Genomic DNA, 20,206 nt, shown 5'->3' with positions numbered 1-20,206 from the left:
CATTCTCCTCTCTATGTCCTATCAGAGCTGTAGTCACTTGTCAGTTCTACAGTTAGGTCAGTGAAACTACAACTCCCAGCATAACCTCACCACTGCTCAAAGGGGTACTCTACTGGGAAAAAAAATTTTAATCAGCTGGTGCTACAAAGTTAAACAGATTTGTAAATTACTTCTATTTAAAAATCTTAATCCTTCCAGTACTTATTAGCTGCTGTATAAGCGATTCACAGGAAGTTATTTTCTTTTTTAATTTCTTTTCTGTCTGACCACAGTGCTCTGTGCTGACACCTCTGTCCATGTCAAGAACTGTCCATAGTAGGAGCAAATCCCCATAGCAAACCTATCCTGCTCTGGACAGTTCCTGACATGGACAGAGGTGTCATCAAATAGCACTGTGGTCAGACTGGAAAGAACTACACAACTTCCTGTGGAGCATACACCAGCTTATAAGTACTGTAAGTATTAACATTTTAAATAGAAGTAATTTAAAAATCTGTTTAACTTTCTGGCACCAGTTGATATAAAAGTAAATGTTTTCCAGTGGAGTACCCCTTTAAGTAATTCTGGGAGCTGTATATTTCAATGGTGAATACTTCTTTAACACTTTCCTATTCTGTGGCAACTAGTATATCTGATTATTATTCTGGAATTTCTCACAATGCGCTACACCAGTGGTGTCTGTTACAACAGGCTAAAAACTTACTGGGGGGAGGGGGTAGGTATGGGGGTGACACCATTTTCTACCGCACCGGGTGACACCTACTCTAGCAACGCCACTGGTGTTTTTTAATCTTTTAAAATCACCCTTTTCTTTCTCAGCTAAATGTCAAGGAGGAGGAGCCAAGCTGCCCAACCTGTACCCTGCCTGTTAGTCAAGGAGGGGCTAACAGGTAAGACTAAGTGAGGAGGCACTTGAGCATCTGGGCCCCACCTCCTTGACACTTGGCTAACAAATTTTAAAAAATTGAGATTTTATATATTAGTCAACCCCTTTTTTGTACCCTAACAGCTATTCAGTGGTGTCTGCTGCTCTTAGGAGAATATAGAGCTGACAGATTTCCTTTAACCGCTTAGTCACCTTGTTACAAAAGTGAGTTGGTGATCACTACAGGGCCTTTTAACAGTGCCTTTTAATAGCTAACCTCTGGCTCTAATGACTGAGGAATTGAGAAACCTTTGATTTCGGCTGTTTAATCCCTGAGATGAAGAGGGCTCCCCCTCAATATAATTGCAGGATATAACTACACATAATTTGCAATGGCCATAACCAAAGTCATCAAATCTCATACACATAATTGAAAGTCTTATTTTCCCCTCAACCTGAAAAATATAAGGCCTCATATAGGATTGAGATGTTTTTTTTTAAATTTTTATGTATATTGCCATGAACTAATTTATCCAAAAAATTGCAATGCAAATTCGAAATGCAAAAAACTATTTAAGAATGCTGGTGTGTTTTTATCTTAATTTTCCAGAAAGGCCTTGTTCACATAAAGAAATTTCCAAGCAGAATTTTTCTGCTGGATTCCGATAAAAAAATTGTGTTGTTTCAATGGGATTCTGCTGCACCGTGCACGTGGCGAGAATTCCATAACAACTGCCGTGGAAATATCGATTCCAGCCTCCGCCTTAAGAATTGACATGTCATTGGCATTGCCGTCTATGGAGAAAGCGCATTTTCTAGTGATCCAGCCGGTGCCAGCTATTTGCTGAGTGTCCTGTTGTGTTTTTCTATTGGGCATTCTGCAGAATTTCCACTATGTAAACAAAGCCAAATAGTTTGTTATATATTCACCCCAAATTGGTGCCATATAAAATAAAACTTGTTTTACAGCTCACAGAGAAATAAATAAAAATAAAAACAGCTTTTTGAATGTGACAATGAAAAAAAATATTTGCTTATTAAGTGTTCACTAAGGGACTGTAATCTGCAGAAATGTCTGCTGACTGCATCCTTTTCATTATAGCTGCGATGAATTCAAGCACAATCCACTTTTTGCTGCATGTTTAAAGTGGAAAAATCTACCTTTATGATTCGGCTCATTCATGCATCTTTCAGCAGTCCTGTGGCTGGAAATTCTTTTTTTGCTGTGCTTTATGTGGCGTCCATGAGTAGGTCTGGATAGCTGATGGTAGTAGTCCCCTGGGGAAGGTCCATTGTACTGTTATGGATGGTTTTGGGGCTGGATTGTCTTGGCTGGGTGAGGCTATTGAGCTTAAAGGGGTATTCCAGGAAAAATACTTTTTTTTTTTATATATATCAATTGGCTCCAGAAAATTAAACAGATTTGTAAATTAGCAGAAATATGGAGAAGCTCTTGTCAGTCTGACTACCAAGTCGACCTGGGCTACCCAATATAGACACCTATACCCACAGTGTCGAAAATATACAGCTAAATTAAAGAAAAATATTAGGGGTCAAGGACATTGATAATAATAATAATTTTATTAGTAATTATATTATGCACAATAGATGTAAATTGGATATATATGATATATTTGTCTCTGCTGAAGAAAGGACCGAGAAGGTCCTGAAACGCGTCCAGAGCCCCCTACATACAATACTGTGACCACTATTGATCTTCATAAGATCCAGCTATATCGCTGCCCTATATTTTATAGGGCAGTCACCTGTTTGAAAGGACAATCAGCCGGCATTTAGCCCTTACCTGTGTCAGAGGACAATCAGCTCGGCATTCAGCCCTTAAGCACACCCTCGCTGCCACGAGGACGCCGCCACCACCTGCAGAGGACCCTCCTTGCAAGCGCTGCAGGCACCACTATCCGGAGCCCACCTGTACCCGCATCACCAATATAGGAGACGGCCGAGTCTCCAGTGGTACTCTCTCACAGCACCGAGAGCCGGAACGTCGCTAGCAGAGCAAGGATATGAACTTGCGGTCCCGGGGTGGTGAGCATAAAAGTATCATATACTGCTACAATTTATCTATTGCCGATAATTGCATATACAGTACAGGATCTGCTGTTGCCCGAACATTGCTGTAATATTGCTGGCTGCAGTGTACTGGTATCTATAGGAGTGAACCGACAGTTGCCATTGGTTACACCACTTTGGCAGTTGCTATTGGTTATAACACTTAAGACTTTTTCCTGCAATTTACAAGTGATTTACCACAGTGACATTTTATTAATTGGAGCACTTTTGGCACTTGATCTATATGGACAATAAGTGACTTTTGGAGCTGATTTTTATGAACTTTGAATTTCTTATGAACTTGTAATTGAATATATTTTATTGGGAAGTTATTAATTTATTTTACATATTTTATGGTGGTCACAGTTTAAATATATTTTATTCATATATTTTAGATATAAAATTGAAATTTTATTACCACATATATTTGATGCCGTGTTATCACAAGGGCGCTGTGTGACACGGACTCCGCTATTCCATCCAATTTACATCTATTGTGCATAATATAATTACTCATAAAATTATTATTATTATCAATGTCCTTGACCTTGAGCCCTAATATTTTTTCTTTAATTTAGCTGTAGATTTGTAAATTACTTCTATAAAAAATCTTAATCCTTCCAATAATTATCAGCTGCTGAAGTTGAGTTGTTCTTTTCTGTCTGGAAACAGTGCTCTCTGCTGACATCTCTGCTTGTCTCAGGAACTGCACAGAGTAGAAGAGGTTTGCTATGGGGATTTGCTTCTACTCTGGACAGTTCCCAAGACAGGTGTCATCAGAGAGCACATAAACAGAAAAGAACAACTCAAATTTAGCACCTCATAAGTACTGAAAGGATTGAGATTTTTTTTATAGAAGTAATTTACAAATCTGTTTAACTTTCTGGAGCCAGTTGATATATATATAAAAAAAAGTTTTTTCCTGCATAACCTTTTTAAGGGAGACACGTAAAGTAGTAAACAACAGTCTGTAAGAAGCAGAGAAGAAGCTGTCTTCAGTAGGGTTCAGTGCTGTTCCCAGTCCTTAGTAGGATAGCAGTGCCCAGCAAGCTTCTTCCTCTACTTTCCACTTTCTCTGGCTCCTCTTTCGTTCTCCCATGTAACACAGATGGACTGTTAGTTTTTAGTTTATTTCCACTTGTAGGAAAAAACTTGGCCAGAGCACAGGGCAGGTATGCAGAGGTTCTTCCCAGGCACTTGTGGAATGTACTGCCTCAGGAGCTCCTTATAAAAAATAACGCACTGCAAAAGTAACAGCCTGATGGTGCCACAATGTAAATAAAAACAGTCCTCTGTCCCACCACAGCAAAAAAAAAATGCACACAAAAAGAATTTACAGAAATGTCATACTGTGCGAACCCAGCCTATGGGGACTGCTCTGACTGTTACTTGCTCAATAAAAGGTAAAATTTGTTTGTTGCCTTTGGACTCTTTATCACCAAAACAGCTCTGACCCATAAATGCATAGATATCACGTGATTTCTGAAGGTGACCTATGGTATCTGGCACCAAAACATTAGCACTAATACTTTATGTCCTGTTAGGGCCTCAATGAGCCCTGGGTACACATGACCCAATTGATGGTTTACCAGGTATCCTTTTTTGTACCATTTTTTATACCAGTAACACCCCACAAGACCTACTGGTTTGGAGATTATCTGACCCTGTTGTATATTAGCCCATGTGTACTGCTCCCAACACATAAACTTCAAAAACTCACTTGTGGCCCTTGTCACATTATAACCAATCTTATTCTCTTCTCATGTTATTGGCGTATAGGTTGCTACAAAGAACGTCCTCACAATGAACCCGATTCCATGGAGGCATATATTACATTAGAATGTGATCTGCTCTGGATAACTAAAAATACATTGCTATACGCCAGGCCTGCCTCCTTAATGCTTACTGTGTTTGACTAAAGTGGTATTCACATGTATAGCATAAAGTATAAGAAGCTGATCAGTGGGGGTCCATCTGCTGGAACCTCACACCGTTCATGCGACCAGAGGTGAAATGTCCCCTGAATGTTCAGTACTGATGGTCACACATGCTCAGTAGCTCAATACCACTACCTGGATCTTCTTGTTGACAGGCAGCAGAGTGATTCCTGGTATTGTTCAGTACGGGTCAGCCAGTAAAAATCATCATCTTCTCATCGGCACTGGATATATGGCACAGAAGGACGTCCTATGATATAATCCAAAGGACATAAGGGTTGCAATAACACCTTACATTTTTTTTAGATTAACTAAAATGTGGCAGCTTCTTCCCCATTACACTCAGTGATAGAAGCCAAACCCTTTACATTAATAGTGCAGGGCAGGGAGGAGTTGAGGAGGGAGGAAGCATGCATGCTGCAGCTCAGCCCAGCCTCTGACTTATTCTTAAAGGTAAAATTTGATTTAATACATTTGCTAACAGTCAAGTATCTTTTGTTTTATCTCCTTAACAGCTATTTGCCCATGTACACAGCTCTGAGCATGAGATAGAGCGCATAGATTCCCTTTAAGCTACATTACTGGGTTTGCAGTAATGTTGCTCGGTACTGTTAATAATACAACACTAGAAAAAAAAGAAAGACATGCAGCTCATCCACACGTTGTACTTTGATCTATTGATTCTCAGCTCAATTACAAAAGCTACCATTACATAGTAAGTATACATTTTTATCGAACTGCCACCTGACTCAAGTGGGCCCCTAACTTATAATAGCATGGCACTGCTGCAACACCAATGCTCATCGGAGGAACAACCCAATGATCAACTTCACTACTGCCAGACCAAGCTCCTAGCTCTGGGACATGCCACCCCCAGATAAAACACTACAGCAACAAATGCGACCACATAGCCCCACACCAATGTGAACAGATGACAATGTTCACCTTACCATGTGCTCCCTGCAAGCAGGCTGGGAGAAATTAATAATACACCCACAAAATTGTATGCCGCTATACAGTGGGGCAAAAAAGTATTTAGTCAGCCACCAATTGTGCAAGTTCTTCCATTTAAAGGGGTACTCCGATGGAAAACTTTTTTTTTTTTTTTAAATCAACTGGTGCCAGAAAGTTAAACAGATTTGTAAATTACTTCTATTAAAAAATCTTAATGCTTCCTGTATTTATTAGCTGCTGAATACTACAGAGGAAATTATTTTCTTTTTGGAATGCTCTCTGATGACATCATGAACACACTGCTCTCTGCTGACGTTATTATAATAATAAGTCTTTATTTATTGTTGTCCTTAGTGGGATTTGAACCCAAGGCCCCAGCACTGCAAGGCAGCAGTGCTAACCACTAAGCCATCATGCTGCCCTTAGCATACATCTGCTATGCACGGTTGCTAAAATGGACAGAGATGTCCGCAGAGAGCACTGTGGTCGTGATGTCATCAGTGTTCCAAAAAGAAAGGAATTTCCTCTGTAGCATTCAGCAGCTAATAAGTACTGGAAGGATTAAGATTTTTTAATGGAAGTAATTTACAAATATGTTTAACTTTCTGGCACCAGTTGATTTAAAAAAATAAAAATAAAAATTTTCCACCTGAGTACCCCTTTAAAAAGATCAGAGACCTGTAATTTTCATCATAGGTATACCTAAACTATGAGAGACATAATGAGAAAAAATATCCATAAAATCACATTGTCTTATTTTTAAAGAATTTATTTGCAAAATAAGGATTTGGTCAATAACAAAAGTTCATCTCAATACTTTGTTATATACCCTATGTTGGCAATGACAGTCTTCACAAGGTTTTCACACACTGTTGCTGGTATTTTGGTTCATTCCTCCATGCAGATCTCCTCTAAAGCAGTGATGTTTTTAGGCAGTCGCTGGGCAACACAGACTTTCAACTCCTTCCAAAGGTTTTCTATGGGGTTGAGATCTGGAGACTGGCAAGGCCACTCCAGGACCTTTAAATGCTTCTTACAAAGCCACTCCTTCGTTGCCTGGGTGGTCTGTTTGGGTTCATTGTCATGCTAAATGAACCAGCCACATTTCATCTTCAAGGCCCTTGCTGATGGAAGGAGGTTTTCACTAAAAATCTCACGATACGTGGCCCCATTCATTCTTCCCTTTACACTGATCAGTCGTCCTGGTCCCTTAGCAGAAAAACAGCCCCAAAGCATGATGTTTCCACCCCCATGCTTCACAGTAGGTATGGTGTTCTTTGTATGCAACTCAGCATTCTTTCTCCTCCAAACACGACAAGTTGAGTTTTAACCAAAAAGTTCTACTTTGGTTTCATCTGACCATATCACATTCTCCCAATACTCTTCTGGACCATCCAAATGCACTCTAGCAAACTTCAGATGGGTCCAGACATGTACTGGCTTAAGCAGTGGGGCACGTCTGGCACTGCATGATTTGAGTCCCTGGCGGCGTAGTGTGTTACTGATGGTAGCCTTTGTTACTTTGGTCCCAGCTCTCTGAAGGTCATTCACTAGGTCCCCCCATGTGGTTCTGGGATTTTTGCTCATCGTTCTTGTGATCATTTTGACACCATGGGTGAGTTCTTGTGTGGAGCCCCAGATCAAGGGAGATTAGAAGTGGTCTTGTATGTCTTCCATTTACTAATAATTGCTCCCACAGTTGATTTCTTTACACCAAGCTGCTTGCCTATTGCAGATTCAGTCTTGACAGATGGGTGCAGGTCTACAATTTTGTTTCTGGTGTCCTTTGACATCTCTTTGGTCTTGGCCATAGTGGAGTTTGGAATGTGACTGAGGTTGTGGACAGGTGTCTTTTATACTGTTGACAAGTTCAAACAGGTGCCATTAATACCTTGTAACGACTGGAGGACAGAGGAGACTCTTAAAGAAGAAGTTACAGGTCTGAGAGAGCCAGAAATCTTGCTTGTTTGTTGGTGACCAAATATTTATTTTCCACCATAATTTGTAAATAAATTCTTTAAAAATCCGACAATGTGATTTTATGGATTTGTTTTCTCATTATGTCTCTCATAGTTGAGGTATACCTATGATGACAATTACAGGCCTCTCTCATCTTTTTAAGTGGGAGAACTTGCACAATTGGTGGCTGACTAAATACTTTTTTGCTCCATTGGGCAGCACAATACACCTATGAAGTACAGACTACAGAGATTTCTGGTATCTAGAGACCTAAAACACGTAGAATCTTTCAAAGTCGATGCTATCATATATGGTTTAAATCTGCATTGAAGGGAGTTATCCGGGGAAAAAAACTAGCAGATTTCTTCTGAAAACATCATCACACTTGTCCTTAGTTTGTGTTAGGTTATGGACCTCAGCTCCCTTGAAGTGAAGGAGGCCAAGTTGTAATACCACACACAGCCTGAGGACAGGTATGGTGCTGTTATTGGAAGAAATCAGAAATTGTTTTTCTATTCCTGGATAACCACTTTATTTTAAAGAGTACCTGCCACCATGTTGATCAGCTTTTTTTTAGCCTCTTGCTCGTTCCCCCTCTTGATTACTTGTCCCCAATGTATTTCTTTGTTCATTTCGTCAATTAGTTTTGCTTTTTCTCTTTTACTTCTTGCTCCCTGCCTGTGAGAGTGGGTCGGCTGGAGGGGGCATTACCCGGCAGGCGTGATGTCAGCTGAAGCCTGCCGGGTAAGACTACTTATATTCCCTGTACTGTGCTGCGCTTGGGCTCTGGAGCGCGCATAGCACAGGGAGCCAATCACGGCAGGCAGGCTGTGATTCCCCTCCTCTCTGTAATGCATAGCATGAGGCATACAGAGAGGAGCAGGATCGCAGCCATCCTGCCTGCATTGCACAGCGCTGAATCAAGAAACCATCAGTAAGTTGCTCAGTGTAATAAAAATAAATGCACTCCTTCCTAGGACCATCAACACTGACGGCCGGCTAACGTTGCTTCTCGGGGGCGGGGACAAGAGGCAGTATCTACTATACCCTGTGCACGCCATGCGGCTAGCACGGCGCTTTCTCTCGCCTGATTGACAGGCAGGGAGTAAGCTGTGCAGGGCCATGCCGATGTCCTGCCCCACCCGCACTTCCAAACTTTGGACTTGTGCCAGTCCAACACAAGTCAGAAGCCTGTGCAGAGAGTGCCAGCAGACATAAAAGAGAGACCCCTAGTGGTCAAAATTTCAAGTGTAGAAAACCCATAAAAACTGCGATTTTTTTTTTTTTTTTTTACAGAAGATAAATTACAAAGATTAACATCAGGAATAATATATTAAAGGAGTAGACCAGTGGTGAACAACTTATCCCCTATCCTAAGGAATGAAGAGAATTTGTGGACAGCGGGGCAGATCCAGGCACAGTAGGCAGCATATTGATCAGCATCCCCCGCACTACCAGCCAGTACATCTGGTTAGTCCCCCCGACTTTACCAACAGTTTTCCTATAAAAACAGATGTCAATCACTGAGCAGGACCTTCTACTTGACTACTTATCCCTTAATGAGCAGATATCATAGCTCAACTCAATGTTTGGTTAAATAAGCATTTCTGCAGGAGCAAAACACAGGAACCAGGAAGAGAGCAACAGGGACTGTCAGAACAACAGTAGCATCCAGGGATCGGGACAAGTGGGCATTTCATCTTTTTTATTGTCACTGCACCTTGAGGCATTTACAAAAAAAAAATCTCTCTTCTTGGAAAACCCCTTATAAAATTAAACCTACAATGCAGATGTGAACAGACCAATAAAAAACAATGCTTATGTTTTTCAAAATGTTAAATAGACCAATGCCTACTTAACCCCTTAGACCTCTAGGGGTTAATGCTAAATTTGAGTCAATCTACAGAAGTTTTGGAATCTAATGAATTTGCCATCACTTCATTTGCTTTCCAGGTGTTCGGAGTCTCATTCCAGACTCCTCTGACTTTTTCAGGACTAAATGAATTAATGGTCGATTTATTCGATTCAGCAAATTTTACTGAATATTCGCTTAACTCCAGTTCATGCAGCTTGTCCACCATTGTATAAAGGGTGAATAGAAGGGAACTGGGAGTGCAGCTGAAAATATCAACCACAAGAGCAAATTGGATTTGGAATGTCTAAATTTTATTCTATATTTGAACAGTTTTCATCAATATGACCTATAACAACATCTTCCATGGTCCCTTATAGGATCCAGAATCAAGAGGGGAAAGGCAGTATGCAAAAGAACGATGACAAGGAAGATATATTTTTATTTCATTTTTTTTCTTTAGCAAGGCAACAACACTGCTTTTATATGTAAAGGGGTACTCCGATGGAAAACTATTTTTTTTAATCAACTGGTCCCAGAAAGTTAAACAAATTTGTAAATGATTTATATTTAAAAATCGTAATCCTTCCAGTACTTATCAGCTGCTGTATACTACAGACTAATGTATTTTCTTTTTGGATTTATTTTCTGTCTGACCACATTGCTCTCTGCTGACACCTCTGTCCATGTCAGGAACTGTCCAGAGCAGGAGAGGTTTGCTATGGAAATTTGCTCCTGCTCTGGACAGTTCCTGACATGGACAGAGGTGTCAGCAGAGAGTACTGTGGTCAGACTGGAAAGAACTATCCAACTTCCTCTGGGAGCATACAGCAGCTGATAAGTACTGGAAGGATTAGTATTTATAAATAGAAGTCATTTACAAATCTGTATAACTATCTGGCACCAGTTGATTTGAAATTTTTTTTTTTCACCGGAGTACCCCTTTTGGACCTATTTGTTAAAAACAAAAATTAAGAAAATCTGCAAGGCTGAGACTCTGTAATTGTGTTAAATAATTGTAATGAATATTGATAACTTTATTGATCATTTTTTTTCTTGTTTAATATGTAAGTCTTGCAAATAAAGTAAGAGTGCCACGTATTTTGGGGAAAATAACTTTATTGTTCAAAAACATTTTGTAAAACCTTTAAAGATTTTTGCATTTCACATTTCCAATCAGCATCTTTTTTTCTCTGTTTTTCCAACTCCAAATTTCAAGAACAGCAGTATCCACCTGTGCATTAATAGTATTAACAATAGAACCACAAGGTTGACTTTATTGCCTCAGATGATTCACAAGGACAAAACATTCCAAGGAAAAAAATCTTCAGTTTTCTTTTTTTTTTCTTTTTTTTCTTTTTACATTTAAATAAAACAAAATTCACTTTTCTATGTTTAGCACCATTGAAACATACAGTATGTCATATTTATGCTGCACATTGACATCTGAGACGTGTGTGTGTGTGAAATGCAATTTTTTTTTTAAAACAAAAATAATTTACTTATGTCATTGCATAGATATAGTCATAGTATAGTAGTAACCAGCGTATGTGTTTAGGTTTTAGGTTCTATTTGTTGTAAAAGTAGGAAGTCCAATCAGTACTTGGAAAATCTGTTAACATTTTATATATTAAAGCATGGTAAAAAGTTTTTAATTTTTTTTTTTCTTTTCGTTTTTTTAAAAATAATTTTTACTTTAAAATAGTATTGCCCAAATATAGAACTGTTTATTTAAGCTATTGATATAGTGATATAGTATCTCTGTTATCTATGTTTATTGCATATGATGTGTGTGTAGTATAATAACCTAGGAGAATGCTCATTGTCTACTTGAGGTTAGTGATCATTTGCTAGCAGCATTTCTATAGCAAATATCTATTTTCTATTATATCAAATTTAGGAAATATATCTGCAGCATACACAGTAAATACAAAGTAGTACATTTAAAAAGAACACTCCTTATTTACTAAGCTCCTGAGCAGTGCACATTACATCTAACTGGACATGCCACACCATTTTCACCACCGTTTTTAAGCATCGCTTCAACCCATCTGAAATGGAAAATGAAGAAATTTTGCAAATGCCTTTGCTTAAAAACACCCTACTGTTTTATGTATACAGCTCCAATACAAACCTATGTGTCCACATGATTTCAATGAAGGCATCTGTTGTCTACTTCTCCCTTAAAGGGATACTCCACTGCTAGGCATCTTATCCCCTATCCAAAGGATGGGGGATAAGAAGTCTGACCGCAGGGGTTTCATAGACTTGCATGAAGGGGGTATGGCTTGACGTCACGAGAGGGGCGTGGCACGATGTCACCACCACTGCCGCCGGGACTCAGTGTTCGTTCAGAACCCCGGGTGCTGGGTGGACTTCATTGATCAGACACCCCAACTGTACAATGTTACCATATGGATGCATAGGTCTGCATGGGAGCTGTAAACACAAAATGTCACACTATTTGCAAAGTTTCTTCATTTTTGTCTTTTTTTTTTTAGATATATTGGAACAAAAATTTTTTTTTTGGCAATGGTAGACATAGCGTGGGTGAAATAATAATAAAAAAAAAACACATTTAAATACATCCAAACTAAATTGAGTCTGCACATATGTTAATGCTGTGCAAAGATACAATTCAGGACTCTCACAGTCGAATTAAGGCAAGTTTATAGAATTCAGAATAGTTAGTCTTACTAAGGATACAAGAAGTCTATTTTGTGAGTATATTGGTGTCTTTAAATTTACTTTGTGCTTTGATTGGCATTAAAAAAAATTGTAAAAAAAAGAAAAGGGAAGTGTATATTCTAGAGCTTTGTATTCACTATAAAATCTATGTGTATATCAGTGAAATAAAGGAAATTAAAGGCATTTATAGAAAAAAATATATGTTTTTCTTCGGAAACAGTGCCAGTCCTATCCACAGGTTGTTTATGGTATTGCAGCTCAGCCCTATTCCCTTGAATGAAGAGCGGCAAAACCAGTCAAAACCCATTAATGAGAGTGGCTCATGTTCTGGGAAGAAGCCCTTTCAGGTTATTGCTTGAGTTCTAAAAGAATATCAGTGCATTCTCTACCCGGTCCTTAAACATATTATTAACCAGGGTTTGCTTTCAAGGTGGTCATTAGTCTGGGCATTAGTTTGAGCACAAATCTCTTATTTTTGGACCCACATTAACCTTGTTTTTTTTTTATTTATTTATTTTTTCTTCTCCTCATTAATGTACCTGCAAACTATGCAATACAATATATTAATTTTAAATAATATGTAGCTGAAATAATGTCAAGAGTCAAGATATAACTTTTTCATCTGTATGTGCAATATGTGCCAGGACACTTTTTCTATAAAAAAAAAAGGGTAGCACCAGACCTTAAAGGGGTATTCCGGCTTTATACATCTTATCCCCTATCCAAAGGATAGGGTATAAGATGTATGATCGCAGGGGTTCCGCTGCTGGGGACCCCCGCGATCTCTGTACAGCCCCCGGCATTCTGTGTCGGGCGGTGCCTCCGAGACGGGGATGTGACGTCGTGGCCATGCCCCTCCATTCATGTCCTCCTTTGGATGGGGGATAAGATGTATAAAGCTGCAATACCCTTTTAATTCGATGTACATAAAGTTTTCTCTCTGTTCTTTATATAATGTGCATAGTACAATAGAAGATTTAGCTGTGGTAAGGCATGGTCCAACCAGTCAACATTAGTTTATGCCTTCAGGCCAAAAACATACCGTTTAGCAACATTTCGACACTGGAAGCAGTGTTTTTTTAGGCAGTTATTACCAATATAAAAAAAAAGAAAAAGCAAATTTAAATTAAGAGTTTCTACTAATTTTTGTTCACATTGGATACAATAAATATCCAGAGAATGATGAATGGACATACTGTCCAGCGTAGAGTCCAGATGCTTGATCTGAGGGCATTTGAATATATACTTTGTCTCCGTGCATAAGAGGGACCACTGCACTACCTGAAGCTTGGTCAAGGTAGCCCTTTTTATACTCATCATACGTGTACATCAATGGTTCGGTATTCTTGTACAATGCCACCCAAACATTTGCACCTTTGCAATGGACATGGTAGGAAAAGTAGTAAATTCCAGGTATTTCACAAGTGAATATGCCTGATAGTGGATTGTAGCCTTGTCTGCCATTATACAGTAATCTTTCAAACTTTATGGGTTCTCCAACTGGTGGAAAGGCAGTGGTTAGTTCAGCTGTAAAAGCTGGCATCTCATGAACTGGAACTGTGCCTCCTTTCTTTCCCGCATAACCATATGGGGTTTTTACTCCATCAATTGCAGGTCCCACATTTGGTAGATACTGTCCCATTCCTGGTGGTGTAGGTGGAATTTCTGCTGGAAGTCCTGGTTCACCTGGTGGGCCAGGAGGGCCAGGTAAGCCTCTCTGTCCAGTGGGTCCTATTGCTCCAGGTGGCCCTATTGGACCTTGTGGCCCTGGCAAGCCAGCTTTTCCAACACCAGGTAGACCAGGGGCTCCTGGTAATCCCTGGTCACCCTTTGGCCCTGGAAGTCCAGGAGGACCAATAGGGCCACTTGGCCCTGCAAGACCAGGTATTCCAGATGGTCCTTGTAAGCCTTGTTCACCAGGTATTCCAGCTTCTCCTTTAGGTCCAAGCAATCCAGGTACTCCAGGTGGCCCAGTTAAACCTTTGTGTCCAGGTTCTCCTTTTGGGCCAATTGGTCCTGGCAAACCTCTCAAACCCTGAGGCCCTACTTCACCTGGAAATCCTTGTTTACCTGGAAGACCTTGAAGTCCTGGTTCACCTTTTGGCCCTGTTTGTCCATCAGGGCCTCCAATACCACGATCTCCCTTGGGACCAGGAAATCCAGCAACACCTGGAGGTCCCATAGGTCCTGGCAAGCCTACTGGACCTGGTTCACCTGGTTGGCCTCCTATGCCCGGTTCACCTATATGGCCTTTATCACCTTTTGGTCCAATGGGTCCTGGTGGACCACTGTAACCACGATCACCTTTAAGTCCCGGAAAACCTGGTTTACCTATTCCTGGAAGGCCTGGAGCTCCTGGTAAACCAGGAAGTCCTTGATCACCTTTGCCACCAGGTAGTCCAATTCCACCAGGAAGGCCATCTTGGCCTGGTTTACCAATGCCTGGAAGTCCTGGTGGACCCTGAAGTCCAGGTGGTCCAGCATGTCCTTCTGGTCCTGGTAGTCCTTGTAATCCAGGATTACCAGGATGCCCTTTTGGTCCTGGGAAGCCATTTATACCAGGTTTACCAATACCAGGCAATCCAGGTTGGCCTGGTGGCCCTTGTAATCCTGGAGGACCTTTAAGCCCGGGTAATCCTGGTACACCAATTCCCTTATCTCCTTTTGGGCCTGCAATGCCAGGATATCCTGGGGGTCCTTTAAATCCTGGTTCACCTTTAGGTCCTGGAAGTCCTGGTAAACCTGGTTCACCTGGTTTTCCAAAACCAGATAGTCCAGCGGGTCCAGGTGCCCCTTGGGGCCCTGGCTGTCCAGTTTGTCCAGCTTCTCCTTTATGACCCTGATCTCCTTTGGGGCCTGGTATGCCAATACCTCCTGGTTTTCCTGGCATGCCTGGCATTCCTGGCTTGCCAATTCCGGGATATCCTGGTGGACCAGCTGGGCCAGGGTTTCCTTTAGGTCCTTGCAGTCCTTGCCCTGGTGGTCCAGGAGGCCCTGGTGGTCCTCTTGGTCCTGGTTCACCGGTGGGGCCTTGATCACCTCTTCTCCCAGATAATGGAAGTTCTGGTAAAAAGAAAGGGAAAAAAAGTTATTTCCTAAATGATGCCAGCCTGAGAAATACCAATAATGTATAGTTCACTGCAATTTAACATGTTGTATTCATTTAAAATAAATAATAACATTAAGAGACATCTGATTCAACCTGAAACTAAAATGTTTATGAGAATGATGGTAGAATATTTCCAAATCAAAGATGGCCCTCTGTCATTTTAGTTGTGTTTTTCCCTTGTGTTGACTATGGTTAGCAGGCAGCTGAATGTAACAGTGGTGCCGGACCTTGCCAGTGTCCCTGGGAAACATAACTTGGCTACCTGCTTTCAGGGCTTGATGTTGAAATAAAGGCAGCAGGATGGTGCTGAGCATTGTGCCATGATGGTGCTGCATCAGGAGGAACCAAGAGGAAAGCATATTAAGAGGAGAAAGTAAAAAGAAAGAGCTTGAAAAGTGACTATAATTAGTATCACAAGCACGTGCTTTGAGTGTTGAAAAATAGCAAGCCTGTCAGGAGTCACCATAAGACAAGCTATGGAAAATGGAAAAAAAAAACTCATAATAAATCTGGATGTGAAGCAGGCCATGCGCATTGCTTTAGCTACAGTAACCTCTGTATCCACGCCTCCTTTCACACCTACTTACAAGCCTACTTTTTGCCAAGTCTCTCCTACTTGGCAAGCGAGATGCAAGTTGAAATAGTCACAATATTTTTGTGCAAAACAAAGGCAGACAATGATAAAGTTTTTTCAGGTTAGGCAGGGTTCACACTACGATTTGTAACTACGGTTCCCCTATACGGCTGGGAGGAGGGGGCGGGGCTTAATCACGGCGCCCGCACTCAGCCGTAAAGGCAAACTGTAGTTAATGCATGTCTATGAGCCGACCGGAGTGAACTGCAGCCTCCGGTCGGCTGCTTTTTCGGCCGTATGCGGTTTCCCGACTGCAGAATAAAATTATGTATGATTTTACAGTATATTCTATGCTGGATGTTAGATAATATGAAGATTATTGACCAAAGGAAAAATATGTGAACCTAGTAGGTGAATAGTCAAATGTAACCATAGGCTAAGAGGTCATGGTAAATAGGATATGGTATATCATAGAGATACAATATCATGTATGGAACTGAGATAATAAATGTAAAACAATCAGATAATGAATGTAAAACAATAAATAGTGTCAGAAGCAATGGGAAAGATGGTAGCCAACATAGTAAGGGACTGGAAAACATAAGAGAGAAAAAAAGGGCAGTGGTGTATTGAAAAGATGTGGTGTATACACAAGTATACTGCTGAAAAAAACTTAAGGGAACACTTAAACACCACAATGTAACTCCAAGTCAATCACACTTCTGTGAAATCACACTGTCCACTCAGGAAACAACACTGATTGACAATCAATTTCACATGCTGTTGTGCAAATGGAACAGACAACAGGTGCAAATTTTAGGCAAGTAGCAAGACACCCCCAATAAAGGAGTGGTTCTGCAGGTTGTGACCACAGACCACTTCTCAGTTCCTATGCTTCCTGGCTGATGTTTTGGTCACTTTTGAATTCTAGTGGTAGCATGAGACGGAGTCTACAACCCACACAAGTGGCTCAGGTAGTGCAGTTCATCCAGGATGGCACCTCAATGCGGGCTGTGGCAAGAAGGTTTGCCAGCGTAGTGTCCAGAGCATGGAGGCGCTACCAGGAGATAGGCCAGTACATCAGGAGACGTGGAGGAGGCAGTAGGAGAGCAACAGCCCAGCAGCAGGACCCCTACCTCTGCCTTTGTGCAAGGAGGAGCACTGCCAGAGCCCAGCAAAATGACCCCCAGCAGACCACAAATATGCATGTGTCCACTCAAATGGTCAGAAACAGACTCCATGAGGGAGGTATGAGGGCCCGACGTCCACAGGTGGGGGTTGTGCTTACAGCCTAACACAGTGCAGGACATTTGACATTTGCTAGAGAACACCAAGATTGGCAAATTCTCCACTGGCGCCCTGTGCTCTTCACAGATGAAAGCAGGTTCACACTGAGCACATGTGACAGAGCCTGGAGATGCTGTGGAGAAAGTTCTGCTGCTGCCTGCAACATCCTCCAGCATGATCGGTTTAGCGGTGGGTCAGTAATGGTATGGAGTTTCTTTGGGGGGCCGCACAGCCCTCCATGTGCTTGCCAGAGGTAGCCTGACTGCCATTAGGTACTGAGATGAGATCCTCAGACCCCTTGTGAGACCAGGTGCTGGTGCAGTTTGCCTCAGACCTCATGTGGCTGGAGTGTGTCAGCAGTTCCTGCAAAAACAAGGCATTGATGTTATGGACTGGGCCGCCCGTTCCCCAGACCTGAATCCAATTGAGCCCATCTGAGACATCATGTCTCGCTTCATCCACCAATGCCACGTTGCACCACAGACTGTCCAGGAGTTGGTGGATGCTTTAGTCCAGGTCTGGGAGGACATCCCCACCTCATCAGGAGCATGCCCAGGCATTGTAGGTAGGTCATACAGGCTCATGGAGGCCACACACACTACTGAGCCTCATTTTGACTTGTTTTAAGGACAAAGTCAAAGTTGGATCAGCCTATAGTGTGGTTTTAACTTTGATTTTGAGTGTGACTACATATCCAGACCTCCATGGGTTGATACATTTGTTTTCCATTGGTCATTTTTGTGTGATTTTGTTGTCAGCACATTCAACTATGTAAAGATGAACATATATCATACGATTAGTTCATTCCTTTAGATCTAGGATGTGTTATCTTAGTGTTCCCTTTATTTTTTGAGTAGTATATAAAGAGTTGTTAGTGTAAATACTAAAGGGGGATTTATAGGGTCAAACTATGTATATATAAGATACTATTGAAACATATATATTGCATGGCATATGCTAAAGGAAGGCACAAAAAAAAAGGTGTCAGGAAGTCTATGCTGTGTCTATGTATGTAAAAGGAGGAAGATTTCTTCTCTATGATATATATATATATATATATATATATATATATATTCCAACCCTCCAGACAGTGAATTAGTTACATGCAGTGTATACACTTCTCTTGACCACCAGAAAGGCTGTCAGACTGTCCCTTGAACTTAAATCTGATGCACTACGATTTTTCACTGACCTACTACCCAATTGTCTTGACAAATAACTTCTTCATTTATGGTGATCAATGTTACCTGCAAGTATGTGGGACAGCTATGGGGTCCTATGTGGCCCCCCACTCACCCACATGTTTATATTTTTGTGGCTACGTTAACTTTGGTACCTAGAAAGAGTAAACATGCAGCACTCACCAGTCGTGGTAACTTATTATAGTTCATCTGCTTGGATGTCCTAACTTTCTCGGTTACTGTAATTTTTAACCTCAAGAATTGAGAGTAGGCAATACTTTTCCTAACATGGTAGGGATGCGAGCTGTGAAAATGTAGTAGGGAGTTGTTTAAGGTGCTCTTACAAAACCCAAGTGTACTGAGGTTACTTTGATTAACTACAATCTTCACCTCTAGGAAGTCTAATTCTCTGTTGCCAAAGACGTGTGTGAACCTCACATTTACATCATTGGCATTATTCAGTTACCTCACAAATTCTTTAAAAGTGTCCTCCGAGCCCTCCCAAACCAATATACGTAGTGAATGGGTTGGACTCTGAGAACACACTTACGTTCAAATATAGAGAGGAACAGGCATATATACCCCATGGCTGTTTCGGTTTCCTGCCTGTACCACCAGTCGGCAAATTTTAATGTATTATGTGACAAGATCAACCGGAGAGAGTTGCAAACATACTTTTTAAAATCCTCAGATTTCTCTGTGCTCTGCAGAAATACCCAAACTGCCTGTATACCCGCATTCTCCATGAACTCCCTCCTTTATCTGCCCTGCTTATTTTTAGATCGTTTCTAGAAGATAGCATTTAAGGACTTTTATTTCTTTCTCTGACAAGTTATTAGGTAAGGTCATCCCCCATAATGGGGGTATACAGGCAGTTTAGGAATTTCTGCAGAGCATGTAGACATCTGATGATTTTAACACCTCTGTGACTCCCTCCAGTTAATCATGTCACATAATACATTCAAATTTGATGGCAGATAGTATAGGCAAGGCATGGGGAGGCTGGTCTCCTGTACCTATGCCAACATGCTTCTTGACATCTATGAGTATGAGTTCTCCAACCCATTTACTAGGTAGATAACATTGTCTCTACATTTTTGTAGATGATATACTGGTGGTATGGGAATGCTCAGAAGACACAATTGAAAAATTTGTGGGGTACCTAAATAATGCCATTGATAAGAATATGAGGTTCACACACGTCTTTGGCAACAAAGAATTAGACTTCCTGGACATCAAGATCATACTTAATCAAGCTAACCTCAGTACACTTGGGTTTCGTAAGAAAGAGTACATCAAAAAGAGTACATCAAAAAACAGCTCGCATCCCTACCATGTTAGGAAAAGTATCCATTACTCTCATTACTTGAGGTTAAAAAGAGCAGTAACTCAGAAAGTTATAGCATCCAAGCAGAAGACCTAAAAAAATGTAAAGGAAGGATATATACTGTATTAGAGCCAAGCCATGAATGATCTCACTAATAGAACCAGAGTAATAGGTGAAAATGAGCAAAGCTTCGCCTTCTCCTTTGGTAATACCAACCTTAAAGGAGTTATTCGGCCAAAAGTGGTAAAAATACTAAGATAAGTATCATATATATATATATATATATATATATATATATATATATATATCCACCATGACTCCACAAGGCATCCCAGCTGATCTGTTTCAAAATCAGACCCCCATAGTGCTCATAAACTGCAACTGAAAATTGAGCCTAGTGCTG

General features: G+C 40.8%; 1 protein-coding gene across 3 annotated transcripts in view; it reads right to left on the bottom strand.

The window, feature by feature from the left end:
- Positions 1–10,749: 10,749 nt before the first annotated feature.
- Positions 10,750–20,206, bottom strand: part of COL8A1 (collagen type VIII alpha 1 chain) — a 123,907-nt gene continuing 114,450 nt past the window's right edge. For all 3 annotated transcript variants that reach the window (XM_056559303.1, XM_056559304.1, XM_056559305.1), the window contains one exon: positions 10,750–15,388. In XM_056559303.1, coding sequence (XP_056415278.1) covers positions 13,476–15,388 — 1,913 coding nt within the window. In that variant the 3' untranslated portion in view covers positions 10,750–13,475. The remainder of the gene's footprint in view (positions 15,389–20,206) is intronic.

The sequence above is a fragment of the Hyla sarda genome, chromosome 2, assembly GCF_029499605.1.
Source record: "Hyla sarda isolate aHylSar1 chromosome 2, aHylSar1.hap1, whole genome shotgun sequence".
Classification (NCBI taxonomy): domain Eukaryota; kingdom Metazoa; phylum Chordata; class Amphibia; order Anura; family Hylidae; genus Hyla; species Hyla sarda.
This window is presented reverse-complemented; position numbering and strand designations above follow the sequence as displayed.